Source organism: Spermophilus citellus (assembly GCF_964194105.1).
Source record: "Spermophilus citellus genome assembly, chromosome: 14".
Lineage (NCBI taxonomy): Eukaryota > Metazoa > Chordata > Mammalia > Rodentia > Sciuridae > Spermophilus > Spermophilus citellus.
In genome coordinates, this window is record NC_138194.1 from 33,190,123 (window position 1) to 33,206,834 (window position 16,712).

A 16,712-nucleotide genomic window follows, 5' to 3' on the forward strand; every position below is an offset into this window, starting at 1 on the left:
AAAATCTCTTCATTCATTAGCTTATGCCTTCATTAAAGAAGCATTTATCATGTGTCTACCATGGGCTGGAGGGTAAGGATATAGAGCTCTTAAGATTGGACACAGTTTTCAAGAAGTTTATGATATGCTAGGTAGATAGGACAAGATTCCCAGAGTAAAGAGTGCCTTTGTACAATCATACCCCACAAGAACACAGTTTAGTCAGTGGAGTGAGAGCAACAGATAAGAGGAGCATTAACAGGCATGGTGGTCCTAGGCGTCCCTGTGAAGGGGAAAGTCTGATAAAATAAAGAAATACTCAGGGTACCACATGTCTACCTGGAAAACGTTAAGAAATCTTTCACAGGAGGGCCATATTTAAGAGCACCACTACAAATAGGTATTTCTACACAAAGTATTTGCAAGAGCTAACTAATATCAAGCAACACAGAGGCCCTAGAGTTCTGGGTTTTAGGCAAGAAGGCAGGAGATGTGCCGGTGGGTTAGGGAGGGTACTTATAGTTTCAACTTAGAAGAGAGGGAAACATCTGTATTTTAGCTAGCAGGAAAGAAAAGGCAGTACAGCGTAGGAAAGAGAGTTCTGTTGTTTTGGAAACAAAGCTCAGAGGACAACGTGGAGAACAAACTGAAGGGGGTTAGGATTTACAAAGTGGAAGAATGTTATATGACTTAAATCTGGAATGTCCCCCCCAAAGCACCATGTGTTCAAAGCATGTTCCCCAATGCAGCAAGATGCAGAGATGGGAATTTTAGGAAATGGCTGGATTATGACAGCTGTAACCTCATCAGTGGATTAACTCATTTGATGGATTCATAATATGAATGAACTACTGGGTGGTAACTATAGGCAGGGGCCATGGCTGGAGGAAGTAGATCATTGGGGTTGTTGCCCTCAAAGGCTACAAAATAAACTTTTTCTCTTTTTCAAGTTGTTCTTGTAGAGTATTTTGGTCATTGCAATAAAAACCTGACTAATACAGAGACCATTTGGAGGAAACTGAAAGTTTAAGCAAGTCCAAGATCCTGCAAACAATAAGGGTTCTAAGGCAAGAAAGATGAAATGAAGAAATAGATGGGGGGTGGTTATGATAGGTCACAGCAACTGATCAAATGTAGGTGTAAAGGAGAGAGAAGAAATCAGGATGTTCCAGGGTTTGATGAGAGGAAGTAGATAGGGATGCTTCTGGGCAGAGACATCCAAGCAAAAAGGAGTCCATCAGTGCTCAGAGTGTTGAGTGGAATCTGGGGTCAACAGAATGCACAAGTACAGAGACTGGGACAGAGGACAAAGGCTGGACATGAAGATTGGGAAACTGGCAGTATAAAGTGGAAGTTAATCTACTGGGAATAGATAACCCAAGAAAGGAATCTATTTAGAAGCTAGTGCCAAAGATAAAATGTTGGAACCAGCAACACTTAGCAGATAGGCCAGAGGAAGGACTGTTATAAGAAATATTTCAATTATTTTTAGTCTTCTAAGCTATAAAAATTTCTACTAAAATTTAATTTTTTCCAATACAGGAGCCTTTAACAATTGCCAAAAGTAATGAATAATACCACAGGATCAGAGCCTAACTTTGTACAATTTCCCTATTTTATAAAATGTGCTTTTTAATTTTTTTTCACTCTTTTGCTTTCAATATTTTATCTTGGGTATCTTAAGACAAAGTTTTTCTAGAAAAAAAAAACATTTAAGTTTCAACTTGAAGAGAAATTCAGTTCTCCTTTGAATTTATTTGCTTTTCTACTTGAAAAATTGCTATACTGAACAGAATGCTAGATTCAACAAATCTTAGGAGTCAGTTATGCATCTATAACTTTTAAATTTTTATGTCAGATTGTTCATCCATGATCAATCAAAGGAATAAGGATTTCAAAATGCTTTGCAAATTCTTAAACAGATGTATACTATAAATATTTAAAGTTGAAACTTTGTATATTCAAGGGGAAACACCTGAAGATAGAAGAAAGCTCTTTTGTCTTGAAATTTCATTACCAAGAGCAGTTTTGTTCCCAAATCTTAGGAAGGGTAATCAGCAGTGCCATGATTGCTAACAATTAAGAAATAAATTGGTAAAGAAATACAAGTATTTCTATTTCTGAGCTAAACTGCACATGTTTGCTTGTCAATAAACTTCACACAAGTGATTACTTGCCAGGTCAAATATCTTTTGAAAATCTTTCTAAAAGCATGAAACAAATTTTTACCTAGGAATCCTAATTGAACAAATTTTTTACCAGTAAAAAATTCTCAATGACATGCTGAGAATATCTCAAGTGTATACACACACACACATACATATACATATATATATATACATATATATATATATATATATATATATATATATATATATATATATATTTACACACACACACAAAGGGACTTAATTTACAACTAGAAAGCTAACATATTTGATCAAAGGATTTTCATCACACTATTAAACATAGAGTCCTAAATATACAGAAAGATCCTATGACACTACTACATATCTCTTTCTATATTTCTTTTTATCTATAGATATAGATAAAATATTATATCTATGAGTATTTTTTTTAGATGCTGGGGATCAAACCCATGATCTCACACATGTTAGGCAAGTGCTCTAACACTCAGCTACATCCCCAGCCCTCACTATGATACATTAATGAAGTCTGGTTAAAGGAAGACTTTGTGTTCTACATTGGAGGCAGCAAGAATAATGTGCCCAGTAACAGAACAACTGTTAAAATAAGTGAAACTAAAACATTGTCACTCGTGTGAAGCATTATCATCTATACTATAATTATGTTGCTAACTTTATAAAAACTTTCCCTTTTAAATATTTAACAATATTGTTAATTATTCAAAAATATTTTACGGTAGACCTTTATCACACAGCAAATCAAAGTGAATATTATTTGTCAGTCCACATTCTCATAACTTTTTCCAGTTACTTGCTCTAGTGCCAAGTTACAATCGTCACACACACACACACACAAAAAAAAAAAAAATCACAGGGACTAATTCATATACTCACCTTTTCGTCGTTCTCTTTCTTTCAAAATTGCTTCAAACCACTCGTGCTTTTCTTCAGGTGTTTTTGCCATGCACACAAACCACTTATTTTTTGCTGTATTATGTATCTTCCAACCGTTAACAACAATGTGTCCACTGCTGTGGAAGTCAGCTGGAAATTAATGGGCAAAGACCAATAAGCAAAATATAATGTATAATATCATATCAACATGATCATTCAATTCATGAAAGTTTCAAGACCACAAAATTCTTCAAGATATTTTTGCTTTTGTATGAAGATTTAAAAAACTAAAGAAACAGCTATATGTTGGATGTAGTCAGTGCTCAATTATATAACTTTCCTAACTCATAACATATTAAATGAAATTAAACACTACAAACTTATTAACATTCATTTGCTCTAAGTCCAAAAATATTGTTAAAGTTTCTAAAGCAATAAAAGATTTCAGGAACAATTTCTACCTACAGAACAATCCTCTATTATTTAATAAACAGCACAGTAAGAATGAGAGTAAGTCAATAAAACACACAACAAGTGGATATACCAAAACTGCCATAAAATGGGGAAACACAAATACCAAACCATTATCATGACATGCAGTTAAAACATATTCTTTGAAAACCACATTATCTCATATAATTCTCATGAATAAAGACTCACAAAATAATTTCCTTGAAGATGAGTGCACATCAAATTGTTTCTATTTGTTATCACAATTTTGTCTAAACCATAAACATGGATTTGTGAATGTCCCCAGGAAGCCCTCTATGGCCGCTCTCTGACCAACAGGTAGATTACAGTGACAAAACTTGTAAGAAAACTTTACTGGCCAAGACAGTGCAGACCACTCTGAAACAAAGGTTCCAAGACAGAATAATGGAGTTCAGAGGGCTGTGTCAGCATCTGTAGCAACTGAAGTGACTGTTAGGTTTTAGATGTAGTGTCCTCCAAAAGCTGACATGTGAGACAATGCAAAAAGCTTTGGAGGAGAAATGACTGGATTATAGCCTCAGCCTAATCAGTGAGTTAATGATGGGATTAACTAAAGTGGTAAGGTGTAGCTGGAGGAGGTGGGAATTGGAGTGAGGCTTTGGTGTATATATTTGTATCTGGAGGGTGGAGTCTCTCGATGCTTCTAGATCATCGTGATGTGAGCTGCTTCTTTCTGCCACACACTCCTCCATGATGTTAACCTCATTTCAAGCTCAGAGAAACAGAGCCAGCCTTCTATGGACTGAGACCTCTGAATCCGTAAGCCCTCAAATAAACTTTTCTTCCTTACAGCTGTTCTAATCAGATCCTTTAATCACAGCAGTGAAAAAAATCTGACTCAAACAGTGACCTTTTTCATTTGTCTCCCCTAAAATTTATTGATTTGCCATGGCCATAGACAAGAGGGAAGCCAGAAAAAGGTTAAAGGTGGCTTAGAGAATGACTCTATATAGCACTTACGCTGGCTTGGTGAGTCCTCTTTCAAATGATTGATTTTGCTTAGTAAGTTTTGAACAGAAGCAGAGGTTCTTGGCACTCAGTTTCTGATAATATGCTTCCCACAGTCTTTCATTCGTACCCAAATGTCACCACACATTACCTGCTCTTAGACTATTAATTCCCCAAATTCACTATCAAATGATGTTGTAGAGTTGTGGGTCTTTCAAACTCCCAGGTTACATTTGGTTTAGAATAGAATTATATCAGACATTATAATTTTTGTACTTTTCTTCTTCCTTTTACATATTTGATTCACGTTCACATTCTGTGCAAAGCAGCACAACCTCATAATGCATGTCAGTTTAAGTACTAATGGGCAGAGGGAAAATAAAAGTTATTTATTTCATAATTATACTCTGAACCCTCCTTAATAGCTACAAAAATAAACAAGTAAGAAATTATAATAAACTGGTAGAAAAAAAATTGTTAAAAAAATTCAGATTATACATGTTAACAACCCCTCCGCCCAACCACAATTTGTTTCCCTGTAAGACCAGTATCCGTGATTAGCCAAGTGAACCTTGCACTGCACTTTAAAAGATCCTACATTTATTACCATTTAAGCAATAACTAGATGAAGAAAACCAAAGTTGCCACATATAGCCTATGTACTAAACATTACACTTTATTGTTTGTTTGTTTGTTTGTTTTGTGTGTGTGTGTGTATTACTGGGGATTCAATCCAGTGGTGTTTAAACAGTTTAAACATCCAAAGTCTCTTTTTGTTGTTGTTGTTTTTGTTTTGAGACAAGGTCTCACTAAGTTGCCGAGGCTGGCTTTGAACTCACAATCCTCCAGCCCCAGCCTACTCAGAAGCTGGAATTATAGGCATTACACTGGAATTACTGGAATTACACTGCACCTGCCTGGACTTACTTTAAAATCAGCACAACAAATTCCTCCCACAGAGCACAAGAGACAACTAGTTCAAACACCAAAGTCATCCATGTAATGCTCCTGACATGCACAGGTGTATGCCCTGGGCCTACCACCTCTAGAACCCGGCTCTTCCTTCCTTCCCCTCCTGGGTTACTCAAAGTCACATCACTGCCCTCTTCTCACCCTGCTGGCTCTTACTTTACTATTTTTTTCATCATGCCACATTTAGCTCAAAAGGCTTTGGTGTCTTGCCACTGAATCAAGTCAAAATATGTAGATTTATTCTGTGCCTGAAGCTCAGCATTGATGGAAATATTAATCATTGTTCTTGAAATTTGCAGAACTGGAAACCAACTGGGAACTACTAGGATCAGGTAGGTATGCATCATATGGCACACCAGCTGTGAAAAGTTGCCTACCATTCTGGCAATACCCACGAAGTGTTGAAATAAACCACTCCTGAATTAGTTTCCCAGAAAGATGGACTTTGGATAAGAAACTTCTATCTTCTTAATCAACTAGCTTTTCAAATAAAGTCTCCTTCCTTGACTATATATCTTATCTTCCATCTGGGCCGTGAGCAGCAAGATGGATCCTGTAATATCCCTGCTCACTTAGCTGAGGACGTTTTCCACAATGTTGTAATATGTTCCCACCATTCTAGTCTTATCTACTGCTTCCTGCTTGTCCTGTGACTCCAGATGCTTTCTCTAGGATGGGGTTCTCATCAAGCCACCCCACTCTCCTCTGTTGCACAGATTCTTTCTTCTTTTAATGTGTGCACCCAACTCTTCCATGAAGAGAACCTGACTACTCAAGCCTGTGCAATCAAACTTTCTTAGAAATCATACAGCTGAACTCAGGACCAGAAAAGCAGGCAAGAGACTGACTGCATGTGGCTGCTGTTCCAATAGACAGAAAGCCAGGTAAATTAGTTGACTGCCAAATTTGTCTCAAATTACAGGATAAATGCTGCATTTACAATATTTTGATAGAATATCCTCTTTCATATTACAATTTTAAATTTTTAAAGTATACATGCTGACTTTTACTATGTCAATTTTTAAAATTATATGAAAATTTAAATATCTATATATACAGATATAGTTACACACATACACATATGCAAACCATACACATATACGTATAACAGGACTCAAAATGTAGTCCACCTACTTCATAATGCTATCATAATTACGATTTATTTTATAAAATAAGTAGATGCTTCTTGTTTACTTCAAAAGATATAGTGATGTATGGGCTGAGTTTGTGGCTCAATGGTAGAGTGTTCGCCTAGCACATGTGAAGCCCTGAGTTCAATCCTTAGCACCACATAAAGATAAATAAATAAAGGTATTGTGTCCAACTACAACTAAAAAATAAATATTAAAAAAGGATATAGAGATGTGTACAGCTTTATGATTTTAATCATAGCATATTTTTCAATATACTCAAAACAAGAACTAACCTTCTCTATAAAGAACACTCAAAGATTAAGGAAAAGCCCAACAGTGCTTTGTCCTTAGTAGGAATTTTTTTTTAAAAAATCATAATTAAATAATAAATATTTTCTCAAATGAAAAACAGATAAATTCACAAGCTTCAGTAGATCGAAAATATTAATTTTATAGAAAGTATCAAATTAAATGTTGAGTATCTCAGTTTGATAGTCTCTGATTTTTTCCAGAATCAGAAAAATCCAAGGGTCAGACCTGAACATGTCATTATTGCTCAAAGCTTCACAATCTGCAAATTCTCACACTTAATTCAACTCACTTTCATTTAATGAGATAAGGTTTATCCAAAACTGATATACTAGAAATCTCAGTGGACATGCAGGTACCCTGTCAATATTTTTGCAATAATTAGATAGATAATATCCAAGTATTATATACACTGAAAAAGATTAACAGAAAAAAAAATGTAAGAATATTTATTTAAAACAACAAGTATCTGGTGTCTACATAATGTAGACAGTCCTCATTCTGGTAATCAACAGTGCAAATATATAAATTTCAAAAGTAAACCTTTAAAATTACGATTTACTCATAAGTAGAATATACATTTAATGTTATATAACATTTTTGTAATAATTCTTTGATTTTTATCAAATAATAGCAGACATTTTTCTATCATGCAAAATAATAGAGGACATTATTTACGGCAACAATAAATACATTAAAAAAAGTTTCCAACTGACTTTTCATTATAATGCTAAAAAGTAGCTCAAGCCTCAAACTTTTTGTATTCTTAAATAATTCCCTTAAATTAATAATGTTCAAATTTTAAGTGTATCAGAAGTAACTATTATGCTCTTCGTCCTCTTTTCAACATTGTAAATTTATTCTTATTTTTTAATTACAAATATATTTGATGTAGCATATGAGCTAATGTTATAATTGCTGAGGTAATTTTGGTTTACTCAATTAACCATTAGGCACCAATTTAAAACTATGCTTATTTGGCAATAAGACATAAAGTTTAAGAAAACAATCAGTAAGATAACACTTTAATGAAAAAGGACAAAAAATTACACAGCTCATGGTCTTACACAGTTTAAAACCTACACATAAAAAGAAAAATTGAAAAAAATATTTTAAAAATATCATTTAGAAACTATTTAATTTTATATGCAATATGTCTAATATCTTAAACACAAGTTAAAAATGAAAAGTGGAATTTTTTTCTTTAAAAAAAAATCTTATTTTTAAAAAACATCTTAAGAATAAGAAAATGTCCAGGATAGTGACAAGATGGTGGAATAGAGGGGTTGCTTCCATGGTGGCTCTGTGGTGTGAACCAAGAAAGGCAAACTGGCACCTTTTAAGCAATAAGACATGAAGTGTCTTATTGAATGATCAAGAATTCAAGAATTCGAGGAGACTTTACTGGAATTTAATACTGGACACTCAAAACAGATTGGGGGATTACAGCAAGGCACATAGGCAAGAGTGGCCAAGGCACACTCTCCCCATCAGGTGCCCTCCCAGGACAGTCCCTGGCCCCTGTAGCATAGATGCTCTATGGCTCCTGGCCCAGACCCTTCTCCTCTCCAATTCTAGAACCAGGCTGCTTGGGGTGGGGGGGCTCCTGGCATGGGACCAGAAGTCTTCTGCCACCGAACCCCTTGCGGTTGGCCAGAGTCATGTGTAATTTGATCGGGGACCCAGGAGAGCAGATATAATAAAAGAAGGGAAATAATAAATATAATAAAACAAGAAAATCGCCAGCCCCAGAGCCATGGTAGAGGAGCGGCTAGAGGCAAAAGCCAAAGCAGACTTTGGGTGAACACAGTAAAGCAACAAAGAAACGCTCATTCTTGGGAAGACTGAGGTGAGTCGGGGTACAGAGAGTTTAGAGACCAGAGTCACTGCCTGAAACAACAGTAAGCTGTGCTGTGCGGTATCACCAGCGGGAAGGAAGCCGCCATGTTTCCCTTGTTACGCGGAGAACAACGGGAGGAACCATTCTGCCGCGCCCCGCGGCACTGCGCGGACAGCTACAAAAGCCAAGTACTGGCAGAGCCCAGTCTGGCCCAGGACACAAGCCTGGCAAACCCACACTGCATGACAGAGAGTGTGCCTAAGTGACCAGGAGAAAATCAAGCATACAGAGAGGTTTACACAGGGAGAATAATGATCGCAGAAACGCACCTGGCTTCCTCCTCCGCTTGCAATGCGGCTGCTTCCAGAACCAGGGAGAGAAGCACCTGATTGAGAATTCCAAAGGGCAGGAATAAGGAGAGATTGAGCTCTGAGGCTGAATCAGAGACCAGGAATTCTCAGGTCCACGGGTGAAGCAGTGGACTACGAAAGAACAGGCTGTAGGGCTCCTACACCACCCAAGTGGAATCCAAAGAGGATTCCTGACTGCAGTCTTGCAACATATACCTGGAACGGCTGGACCCTGGAGGTATGATGAGGTAAAAATCTCCAGCCAATTGGCACCCAGCAAAGAGATCGAACCATACTTAAGCCTACACCTTGCCTCCAGTGGTTCCACCTCCATGATGAACCCTCTCACCCTAGCAATCCTACCCATCCTGATGGTGGAGCTAGCATCATATACCAGACAACCTCATGTACATGTTGAGAAGGTAATCCGAGAAACTTCTGATCTCCAATAGAAACAATTTTTCGATTTTTTCAGAGATTATTTTTACTTTTCTTTTTCTTTTTTTCTTTCACATTTCTACCATTTTTGAAACCAATATATTTTATATTTTTTCATACATCAGTTTATTGAAGACTGGGGTGTGTGAATATTCTATTACCATTTTGTTGGGTAGTCTTTTATTTTTACTTTTTCTATTTTTAATTTTTTCAGACCATCTATATTTTTTTCTCTCACATTTCCCTGGATTTTCTTTACTCTTGCTAACAGCCAACCTCTATTAATCCATCTTTCACTCCTCCTATACTTCTTTTATATAAACATCACATCCTACACCACTTCTGTTCTCTTTGTTCACCATTTGAAATTGTAAACCCTTTTGCAAATGTACTTTATATATTATAGACAAAAATTGATCACATAATTTATTATTATTACAATAAAACTATAGACGCCTTCATAGGCGCTGTTTGATTTAAGGGTGTATGTTGTTTGCATTGTGTGCTGTTATAGGTGGTGGCAGCGCACATCACAGAGCTGCATCATTAAACAGGCTGCCCATCGCAACTGCATGGCCTGCCCTCACTGCCTCATCTCTGAATGCGGTAGTGTCCATAGTGGGTTACCTCCGAGGCTGCTATCAACATCTTTAGTAGGAGCAGCTTCCATCTTGGGACACTGGCCAGGGCCTAGAAACCCAACATCAAGGTACCTACAGGTTGCCTCTACCACTGATGCCAGTGCGAGTTCCTGCTTTCATCTAGGGATACCAGCCAGGGCCTGGAAGACCATCACCAAGTTCCCTGCAGGCTTGGTTACACCTGAGTTCTCCCTGCTAGGTGTGCTAATAGCCACAAACTTGCTGCAGAGGTCTTAGCCCCTTACATTGCCTGTGGACCTACAATTCCTGACCTCTAATCTCTAAACTGTCCCTCCCACCCCGACTCTTTGACTTCCCAATCAGGAACCTCTCTCTCTGGAAGTCTGAGGGCTGAGCATCAGGACCCTGTGTGACTGCCTGGGAGAGCTGTTCTGTACTGTGTAGATCAGGACCAGGCATCAAGAGCTTCAGACTACTGAAGACTGGAATGTCTGAATAATATACTACAGTTTGTAGTATTACAGTTTTTATATACTACAGTTTGTACTATTACAGTTTGTTTATACTATAGTTTGTACTATTACAATTTGTAGTATTACAGTTTGTATTTACTACAGTTGTTGTATATTCTTTTATTTCATGTGTTTTTTCTTTTCTTTTTTATGTTTTCCAATTTTTTTCTTTTTATTTTTACTTTTTAAATTAATTAATTAATCTTACTCTTTCTCTATATTTCCTCTCACTTATCTGTTTCCCCGAATCTCTCTTTTCTCCTGCTAACAGCCAACCACTTTTGATTCCTCTATCATTCTTCCTATAATCTAATACCTCTATATTCTCACTGCCTACCTCATAAACACCACATCCTACATCCCCCTAATTCTTTCTTTGTCCACCATTAAAAACTGTAGACCCTTTTGCAAACCTACTGTTTATATTGTTGATAATAATCGAACACATAATTTCTGTTTATTGCTAAACTGTAAGCATCTTAATACAAGCCATCTGGCTTAAGGTTGCATATTGTTTGCACGGGGTGCTATTAATATTGATCTCCCCCTTTAAGGCAAGGTATTGGAAACCTTCAGAGATACTGTAAGTCTATAGGGTAAAAACTGCAATACCTTGGATCCACACTGCTAGAGGGCAAGACAAGTGAACAACATGAAAAAACAAGGGAAAAAAAGCGCCCCAAACAAACCAAGATGCTACAATAATAGAATCCACTGACAGCACAATAGAAGAAATGTCAGAGAAGGAGTTCAGAATGTACATAGTTCAAATGATCTGCAAAGTAAAGGATGATATAAGAGAGCAAATCTAGGCAGCAAAAGATCACTCCAATAAAGAGGCAGAGATTCTGGGAAAAAAAAACTGAAATCCTTGAAAATGAAGGAAACAATAAACGAAATTCAATAGAAAGTATCACCAACAGAGTAAATCACTTCAAAGACAGAACCTCAAACAATGAAGACAAAATATATAATCTTGAAAATAAAGGCAACCACGCAGTGAAGACGTTAAGAAACCATGAACAGAAATTCCAAGAATTATGGGATAACATGAAAAGACCAAATTTACGATTTATTGAGATAGATGAAATCACGGAGGTACAAAGCAAAGGAATGCACAATCTTTTCAAAGAAATAATATCAGAAAATTTCCCAAACCTGAAGAATGAAATGGAAAATCAAATACAAGAGGCTCACAGGACACATAATGTACAAAATTACAACATATCCACACCAAGGCACATTATAGTCAAAATGCTTAGCACACAGAGTAAGAATAGATTTTAAAGACCCCAAAAGAAAAGTATCGATTACATATAGAGGGAAACCAATTTGGATCTCAGCAGATTTTTCAACCTTGACCCTCAAAGCTAGAAGGTCTTAGAACAACATATACCAAGCTTTGAAAGAAAACAGATGCCAACCAAGAATACCATATCCAGCAAAATTAAGCTTCAGATTTGAAGAGGAAATAAAAGCCTTCTCAGGTAAACAAAAATTAAAAGAATTTGCAACCAGAAAACCTACACTTCAGAATATTCTCAACGAAATATTCCATGAAGATGAAATGAAAAAAAAAAATGAAAACCAGAGAAGGGAGGAACTAAAGGAATAGCCGATCAAAGAAGAAACTAATTCAAATTAAGAACTAGAAATAAATCAAAATGACCGGGAACACAAATAATATTTCAATAATAACCTTGAACATTAATGAGTTAAACTTATCAATCAAAAGACATAAACTAGCAGATTGGATTAAAAAACAAGACCCAACAATATAGTGTCTCCAAGAGCCTGACCTTGTAGGCAAAGCCACCCATCAAATGAAGGTGAAAAGATGGGAAAAAAACACATCATCCACATGGATTGAATAAATATGCAGGGGTTTCTGTACACATCTCAGATAAAGTGGACTTCAAGCCATAGTTAATCAGAAAGGGCAAAGAATACATTTTGTACTGCTTAGGTGAATCATACATCAACAAGACACAACAATTGTAAATATTTGTGCCCCAAACAATGGAGTGTCTATGTATATCAAACAAACCATTCTCAATTTCAAGAATCAAAAGGACCACAACAACATAATACTGATTGACTTTAACACATCTCTCCTATAATTTTATAGGAGATGAACCATACAAAAACTAAACCAAGAAACTATGTAACTAAATAAAAAATCAATAATTTATACTTAACAGATGTATAGAGTATTTCATCCATCAAGGAGCTAATACACTTTCTTCTCTGCAGCACATGGATCCTTCTCTAAAATAGACTATATGATGCCACAAAGCAACTCTTAGCAATTACAAAAAATAGAAATAGTATTCTGCATTCTATCAGATCATAATGAAATGAAATTAGAAATCAATGATAAAATAAAAAACAGAAGCTACTTCAACACCTGGAGACTAAATAATACACTATTGAATCAACAGTGGATAGCAGAAGACATCAGAGAGGAGAAAAAATAATCCTTAGAGGTAAATGAATACACATTTATTTATTTATGATACAACATATCAAAATCTCTGGAACACTATGATGGCAGTGCTAAGAGAAATGTTCATTGCATTGAGCTTATTCCTTAAAAGAAGAAAAATAATCAACAAATAAATAATCTAACATTATATCTTAAAACCTTAGAAAAATTTAAAAATGAACACCAACAGCAGTAGAAGACAGGAAATAATTAAAATCAGAGCTAAAATCCATGAAATTGGATCAATAGAAACAATTCAAAAAATTGACAACACAAAAAGTTGGGCCTTTGTAAAAATAAACAAAACTGATAAGCCCTTGCCTGTGCTAATGAAGACAGAAAACTCGAATTACTAAAATTCATGATGAAAAAGAAATATCATAACAGATGCTTCTGAAATATAGAAGACAATCAGAAACTATGTTGAAGATTTATACTACAGTACAACAAAAAAGCTTGAAGATATCAACTAATTTCTAGAGACATGACTTACCCAAACTGAATCAGAAGGACATACACAAACAGATCAATTTCAAGCAATGAAATAGAAGATGCCATCAAAAAGCCTATTAATTAAGAAAAGCCTGGGACCAAACAGATTCTCAGCCACATTCTACAAGACCTTCAAAGAAGAATTAACCTCAATATTTCTCAAATTATTCCATGAAATAGAAAAGGAGGGAACCCTTCCAAACTCATTCTATGAGGCTAATATCACCCTGATACCAAAATCAGACAACGAACATCAAGGAAAGAAAACTTCAGACCAATATCCTTGATGAACATAGATGCAAAAATCTTAAATAAAATTTGGGGAAGTTGCATACAAAAACATATTAAAAAGATAGTGCACCACAATCGACTGGGGATGCAAGGTTGGTTCTTCATATGGAAATCAATAAATGTAATTCATCACATCAACAGACTTAAAGATAAGAATCATATGATCATCTCAATAGATGCAGAAAAAAGCATTTGACAAAATACAGCATCATTTAATGTTCAAAACACTAGAAAAATAAGGGATAGTAGGAACATACCTCAACATTGTAAAAGCTAACTATGCTAAGCCCAAAGCCAAGATCATTCTAACTGTAGAACAATTGAAAGCATTCTGTTTAAGAACTGGAACAAGAAAAAGATGTCCTCTTTTTTTTATTCAACATCATCCTTGAAACACTAGCCAGAGCAATTAGACAGAAGAAAGAAATTAAAGGGATACAATTAGGAAAAGAAGAACTCACACTATCACTATTTGCTGATGACATGATTCTATATTTAGAAGATCTAAAAATTTCCACCAGAAAACTTCTAGAACTAATAAACAAATTAAGAAAAGTAGCAGAATATCAAATTAACACTCATAAATTAAATGTGTTCCTACACATAGGTGATGAATCCACTGAAAGAGAAATTAGGGAAACTACCCCATTCACAGTAGCCTCAAAAAATAAAATAAAATACTTGAGAGTTAATCTAACAAAAGAGTTGAAAGACCTCTACAATGAAAACTACAGAACAGTAAAGAAAGAAATTAAAGAAGACCTTAGAAAATGGAAAGCTCTTAGGCAGAATTAACACTGTCAAATTGGCCATACTACGACAAGTGTTATACAGATATAATGCAGTTTCTATTAAAATTCCAATGAAATTCTTCATAGAAATAGAAAAAAGTAATTATTAAATTCATTTGGAAAAATAAGAGACCCAGAATAGTCAAAGCAATTCTTGGCAAGAAGAATGAAGCAGGAGGCATCACAGCCAGACCTTTAATTATGCTACAGAGGTATAATAACAAAAATGGCATGGTATTATCACCAAAACAGACATGTAGACCAAAGGTACATAATAGAAAACACAGAGACAAACCCACATAAATGCAATTATCTCATACTAGAAAAAGGTGCTAAAAATATACATTGAAGAAAAGATAGCCTCTTCAACAAATGGTGCTGGGAGAATTGGAAATCCATATGTAGCAAAAATGAAATTAAATACCTATCTCTCACCCCAACTCAAAGTGGATCAAGGACTTAAACATTAGACCAGAGACCCTGTGCATAATAGAAGAAAAGGTAGACCTAACTCTCCATCTTGTATGCTTAGGAACCGATTTCCTCAACAAGACTCCTAAAGCACAAGAAGTAAAATCAAGAATCAATAAATGAGATCGTATCAAATTAACAATTTGTAGAACAAATAAAAAAATAAAAAAGTCTTATATCTTATTCAAATTTGACTACTATATTGATATCTATAATCTACTAAAACTCAATTATAGAATACATTTTCTATATAGGTGCCCTCTGTACACACACACAAATAAACTAAGTCTTAAGAGAGAATAACAATATCTAGTGCTACTTTTTGTAAGGCTTCCAAAGTATGCATTATGAAAATTGATTCTAGACATTTTAATAGCTCTCCTACTTTAATTTTTAAGTCAGATATATTTTATAGCCTCACAACCAAACCAAGATCGCCAGAAATAAATCTCAAAGAGGAATTAAAATCTGATTCTGGTCACAAACTATACAGTTAACATCTTCCTTGAACATAGGAAATAGTAATATGGATACTTCAAGGAAACAGACAAATTTTTGTACTTCTGCATGCCATTCCACCATTTCATCACATTTTTCTTTATTAACATTAGCTAGGATACAATACAAATCATTAAGCATTGTAAATAAAATTATAATCATTTATTTCTCAAAAGATTTGAGATATTTACATGTCACCTGGGAGCTTAGTCTCATTCCAAATGCAATTATTTCTTCTGCATGTTTTGAGGTAAATCAATGCAATTAAGTTTTCTGACAGAGCTTCTTTCTTAGTGGAAAAACACATTTTAATTATACGTACAGCAAATAAAAATATTCAGTATTTCTATAATTCAAATTGGAAGAAAACTTTTTTCATTCAGTTTTCCATCAAAAGTTCCAACATGCTTAAATATATATCTCAATCCATTCATTTTCATTATTTATAACTAGATATGGAGTAGTTGTTGGTTTTAGAGTTTGGCAATAGGAGATAAATGTCAGAGTATTTGCCCATCCCTCATTCAACTTATCCAGGGTCCAGGTGTGGAGAGTATTTGGCAGGTGGGCAGCATTGAGTTCTTCCTAGATCTTTCAGCATCACGGCTCCATTCACAATAAGCAGACTTAAAACCTGAGTTCATCAAAAAGAAACGTAGCTCCACTGATATTTCCTCTACTTTGATAGATTTTCCATTTTTTTCCTTTCTCTATCTCTTTTTTATCCCCACCTCTATTTTGTATTAGGGGATATCAGAAAAAACATTCAGGGTCTGGGGCTGTGGTTCAGAGGTAGAGCGCCCACCTACCATGCATGAGGCACTGGGTTCGATCCTCAGCACCACATAAAAAAATAAAATGAAGATATTGTGTCCACCTATAGCTAAAAAAATAAATATTAAAAGAAAAGAAAAAAAAAACATTCAACCTTTGACTATTAGGAACTGGCTTATTTTACTTAGCATGACACTCTCCAGTTCCATCCATTTACCAGCAAGTGTCATAATGTCACTCTTCTTCATGGCTGAGGAATTCTCCATTGTTATGAAGGAGATTGAGGAGGAGGAA

The 16,712-nt window shown here is 35.4% G+C and overlaps 1 protein-coding gene across 2 annotated transcripts in view; it reads right to left on the bottom strand.

The window, feature by feature from the left end:
- PREX2 (phosphatidylinositol-3,4,5-trisphosphate dependent Rac exchange factor 2) overlaps positions 1-16,712 on the bottom strand; it is a 294,603-nt gene that overhangs the window by 178,737 nt on the left and 99,154 nt on the right. For both annotated transcript variants that reach the window (XM_081266437.1, XM_081266436.1), the window contains exon 9: positions 3,021-3,170. In XM_081266437.1, coding sequence (XP_081122563.1) covers positions 3,021-3,170 — 150 coding nt within the window. The remainder of the gene's footprint in view (positions 1-3,020; positions 3,171-16,712) is intronic.